Below are 5416 nucleotides of genomic sequence, written 5' to 3'. Positions count from 1 at the left end.
GGTCTTTAAACAATGTGCCACTTAAGCAAAAGTTACGTGCAAATCATGTGCATTTAATTTTTGTCTAACTTAATGGTAAAATTAACATTAGGATGCAATGTGTAATAAAGATCATAGTTTAAGATATAAAGTGTGAATTCAAATAGTTTAGGGTACAAAGTGTAATCTGATGTATAGTTTAGAGTAGTAAAATGTAATTTCTCATAAATTGAATGGATTACTCACAAATTATTCAGTACCAAATTGAATTTAGGGGTCATTTGGTAACTTTGTTCTAGTAGCATTATTTGTATTTTTTGAAAATATGTATCGGTGAAAAAGTGTGAGAAAATACGTGTAATATTTTTTAAAAACTGAAAAGTATTGCTTAAACTACCTACCAAACCGCCCGTAGATGCCAAAAACTATGTAACTTAATTGACCCCTGTTTATACACAAAATGTTTGGAGTCTAACGAGAAATAAGTTTAAACTGCATACAATTATCTCAATAAGTCTAACGAGAAATAAGTTTAAACTGCATACAATTATCTCAATAAAAAAAAATAACAGAACAAAACAAAACAAAAGACTTGCATCAAGTTATTAGACCCCGTTGACACCTGTTTATGTCTTCTTTCCACAAGTCTCATTAATGAGCAAGTCCAAAGTGCACTTGGACGATCCACCTTCCTCCATAGCTTTCTTGGCCATCTCTGCCAGTTCCTTACTCTTCTTCCTCACCTCCTTCCCCTTCTCTCCCTCCATTAACTCCTTCACCATTTTCTCTAACCCCTCCCACTTCACAAACCCTCTCACTGACCCATCACACGTCTCAACCTTCAGTCCCACCTTGATCTCCTTTACAACCATTCTTGCATTCAAAGGTTGGTCTGCCATCATAGGCCATGCAAGGATTGGAACCCCAGCACATATGCTCTCCAACACAGAATTCCATCCACAGTGGCTAATAAACCCTTGCACACTCTCATGCATCAAAATCTCCCTTTGGTCAACCCACTCTCTCACTACAATTCCTCTATCTTTCACTCTCTCTTCAAACCCATCTGAAATCTCTGACTCACACTTTCTTATCACCCACAAGAAATTCACTTTGGATTCTTCCAATCCAGTTGCTATTTCTTTGAGTTGTGCAGGTGAAATCTCTGCCTGAGACCCAAAAGCTACATACAGAACTGAGCTCCCTTGGTCAAGCTTCTTGTCCAGCCACTGAACCCATTTGGGTTTATTGTGGGGTTCAGTTCTACCCTTTGGTGGCTCAGCCAGGCAAAGAGGCCCCACGGACCAGGCCTTGGGTGTACACTCACGGTTCCAATAATCATCAAACAAAGGCTCAAGCTCATAGAAGCTGTTAAATATAATACCATAGCTATTCAATAATGTTGCTATGATTGTTTCCATGGTGAACTCAAATTTCTGACCCTTTAGCTCCCCCTCAGACATTGGGGGCTCAAAGTCATTTCTAGTAACTTTAATCCATGGAAAAGGAGGCACTGTTATTAACTCGTTATTTGATTCGAGTCCAGAGAGAAGTCTATCAATAGCCACAGCTCTAGACACACAGCAAGAGTAATAGCACATACCATAGAATACAAACCTTGGGATGTTGAACTTGGAAGCAGACTCTAGGGTCCACCAGAGGAACCCATCAGAGACCATGAAGCTGACACGTGGAAGATTCTGGAGTGCTCGTTCGAAGTCGGGCTGCATGAGCTTTGTGGCGTTTGCAAATGAAGGGAACATGGACATTGAGGGCAGTTTGTCTGTGCTCTCAATGCCAGCAGGTAAATCAGTCACGTCGTGAGAGAATGGTAGGTCAAGAATGAAGGCTGCGGCGTCATTGAGGGACTCAGAGATGAAAGTACGATTGGCTGGGGTGGTGAAAATGGTGACTGTGAGGCGGCGCTGGAGGAGTAAGCGTGCAAGGTGGAGGAGTGGGATGGTGTGGCCTTTGGACATAAATGGAAAGAGAACCACATGGTGTGGTTGTGTATCACCAGATATAGAACCCATATTCTTTTCCTCCTCCTTCTTCTCTTCCTCTCCTCAGATCTCTCTGTCTCTGTCTCTCTCTCTCTCTCTCTAACCAGGTTCAATTTAATAGTGTTTAGTGAACAAACATGTTGTTTGGTGGTCCGGTGGAGGATATATATAGAGGATCCTAGTGGAAGGCTACATGCATAGGTTACAAAGTCAGGTATTTGAGTAAATCTATAGCCACACATTTTGGCACAAATGTCATGTCATAACTCGTATGTGGTCGGTAGAATTCGTCTTATTAAAGCCTTGAAATTTGAAAAGATGATACTGTGACTGTGAGTATGTTACAAACAAAATATGGTTAGAGACTTTTGGGGTTAAGAGATATTACGGCCTCATCAACCGCTACTATGTTTCTAACTTTCTATTGATGTTTACTTTTGGATAAAATTAAAGCTATATTACGCATGCTATATTACAAACACATTAAGAAAAAAAATTTCGGATTGCTTTTTTTTTTTTTTTTATGTGTTTGTAAGGAAAAAAGTGTTACACAAATTTGTAAACTTGATAATTAAATTCGTGACTTTAAATCATAAATTCATAATTTTGTTGTGACTTAAAATTAAGATTTCATTTACTTTTTATGTGAGTAAAAAAACACTTCTTTTCCTTCTTCTTTTTTTCCCCTCTTTTTTAACCATTTCTTCCTGTTCCTCTTTCTTTTCTTTTTCCTTGACTTAGACTTCACAAATGTTTTCATTTTCATTATCAATCAATGAAATGAACAACGAATACAATTTTTGTTTTGTTGTACAATTAAAAACATGAAAACACTCCAATCGTATTCATACAATGTCTTTTTGTTAGATTTTTTTTCCCCCAACGAAAACATTAAACGTTTATTACACAAACTGTAGAATTATATATATCAATATCACTATTAAGGCCCAAGCCTATTCTTGAGCCTACTATTATATAGTCTTACATTGTTCAAAGCTTGATAACTCATTAGCAATCAATGGTCTCCTGTATGAGAGTTATTTATTTTTCATTAATTGATAAGTACACTCCATGTGAGTGATCACCTGATTTTTCTACGGTGAATGCATAATAATCAATTAATTATATGCTTTTTTTTTTTTAAGTTCTAGGGTACATATAGAATAGTGTATCAAAAAGTTTCAATTCTTTTTTTTTTTTAATAATTATACCCGTTTACAAAATTTTGAGGGGGTTAATTATGAGAGTATATTAATAATATAACTCAGTGCAATTTTTTAAGAACTGGTGGATATATTAAATAAATAAATGAGAAATAATATTTTTTTGAATGCAGTCCAAAAATACTTAGCATTTTTTTTATAAATTGATAGATGAGGGTGGGAGAATTAAATTTCTGGATTTTTTCATTAAAAACACCAAATTTATTAATCAATTGAGTTATAAGGTCAATGGCGAAAATCTTTAGTTTTAAACATGAAAACAAATGCCATCTTGGCTCTTGTTATTTTCAAATTAAACATCTAAAGTTTAATTTCCATCTACTCCCAACTATTTATAAAAAAAATTTATTTAAAAAAAATTTTAATTTTCGCCTACCTCTCACCCCAAACTATCTCTACCTTTATCTCTGTCTTTTTCCTTGCCGAATTTCTCCCTTCATGACCTGACAAAATTCTGCCTCAACCTTATTCTCTTGTGGTCACCACCCACTTCCACCAAAACATCCCTCTCTCTCTCTCTCTCTCTCTCTCTCTCTCTCCACCCCCTAGCATAAAAGAAGCATTGATATTGAGTATATGAAAATTAATGTTTAATTTTGATGAATTTTTTTTGTAAAGATCTCTCTCACAAAAAAAAATGTTGAAAGATTAGATTGTATTTTTTTTTAGTTTGTATTTAATTTAATATTATGGGAGGTTAGCTCTAGTTGGTTAGCATCTGTATTTGCACTCCTTACGATAAAAAGTCTACAAATAGTGGTGCAGCAGTGTGTTGTCCTTGAAGGGAAAAAGGGAATAAGAGCTACATTATTTGAGCTCTACATAGTACACACACTGGGCTCTTCATAGTCCTTAATTAGGGCCCCTTTAGATAGGATGTTCTAGAAGCCTACATTTTAAGCTAAAATTGCGTTTTTAAAACAATAGATTTTACGTTTTTTTCAAAAGCAACTTTCTCGTGCTTTTTCAGATTCATGTGATTTGTAGATTTTCATGTTTTCGTGTTGCACATTTTAAAGTTTTGACAACAACTTACGTGTAGGTGCTCTTAATTCAACAGAGCATGTGAATGTGAATGTGAATGTGAATGTGAATGTGAAGGGAGTACTAGGGAAGACATACATTTCTAGTGACCATTCATGTCCATTCATATGAAGCGAAGCCTAACTGAAAGTAAGAGAAAAAAAGGAGGAGACTCGTTGAGATCAACAAGCAAACCACAAAGGAGGAGGCTCGTTGAGATCAACACGCAGACCACGACGCACGAGACCCAAAAACGACGATGTGGCGAGGCTCTCAGGGACATGATGTGTGGGTCCGATGAAAGCGACAGTAACATCTGAGGCAGAAGCTTGAGGTTCTCGCTTAACTTGATATGAGGAAGACAAGTTAGACTCGGTGGTGACAAAGTTGATGATTTTGACGAGTGGGTTTTGATGGATATTGATCCATGGGTATTGATTGGGTTGATGGTGGCTGGGTTTAAAATATTTTATTTGAATAAATATGTATAATAGATAAACTGATGTGGGTGTTTTGTAAAAATGGAAGTGTAAAATAGAAAAAGTAGATTTTAGATGTACAAATTTACAAAAAATTTGCATCCACTAATGCGGATGCTCTAATTAAAGTTAGGTTGCATTTGGATTTGCATAATTTAGGTTTGGAGTAATTTTGATTTTTTCCTTAAAGTTTCGGATTTTGAATTCATACCGTTAACATTAGGTAGCCTTTTAATTTAAGCCATTCCACCCATATGTCATGCTAAGGTCTCTATCAAGTGTCACCTTAATTTTTTTTTTTTTTAAATGTTGTTTACTTGTTTTAACCATGTTTTCAAAACGAGATAATTTTAATGCAATCAAAAGTTAAAATAATGTTATTTTGTCCATGTTACCGAAAAAAGTTACTTAGCACTTTATATTTTCTTTTTCTTTTCTTCCTCATGTGATCACAAATTTTCTATCATTTTCTCGTATACCAAACAACTTGTAAGATTTTTAAAAAGAAAAAAGTTGTAATACTTACAAAAGAAAAAGAAAAAGAAAAGAAACGTTAAAGGAAAAATATAAGTACTAACTCCCTGCAAGTATTTATATCTGTTAAGATAGTTTTATCTAAAAAAAAAAAAATTATATCTGTTAAGATAGAGACCAAGAAGCCCAAAGAACAACATGGAGCATTCCTTGTCATTGACCACGAGTACTGTGC

General features: G+C 35.2%; 1 protein-coding gene across 1 annotated transcript; it reads right to left on the bottom strand.

Moving 5' to 3' along the window:
• Positions 1-456: 456 nt before the first annotated feature.
• Positions 457-2213, bottom strand: LOC126714912 (UDP-glycosyltransferase 90A1-like). Its single transcript, XM_050415323.1, has one exon. It carries the CDS (start codon positions 2010-2012, stop codon positions 606-608), a length of 1407 nt encoding a protein of 468 aa, XP_050271280.1. The 5' UTR covers positions 2013-2213; the 3' UTR covers positions 457-605.
• Between the last annotated feature and the right edge of the window lie 3203 nt (positions 2214-5416).

This window comes from Quercus robur, chromosome 2, assembly GCF_932294415.1.
Source record: "Quercus robur chromosome 2, dhQueRobu3.1, whole genome shotgun sequence".
In the NCBI taxonomy this organism is placed as follows: Eukaryota; Viridiplantae; Streptophyta; class Magnoliopsida; order Fagales; family Fagaceae; genus Quercus; species Quercus robur.
This window is presented reverse-complemented; position numbering and strand designations above follow the sequence as displayed.

Coding starts and splice junctions, on each gene's coding strand:
- LOC126714912 (XM_050415323.1), bottom strand. CDS start 2,012: ATGGGTTCTATATCTGGTGATACACAACCACACCATGTGGTTCTCTTT.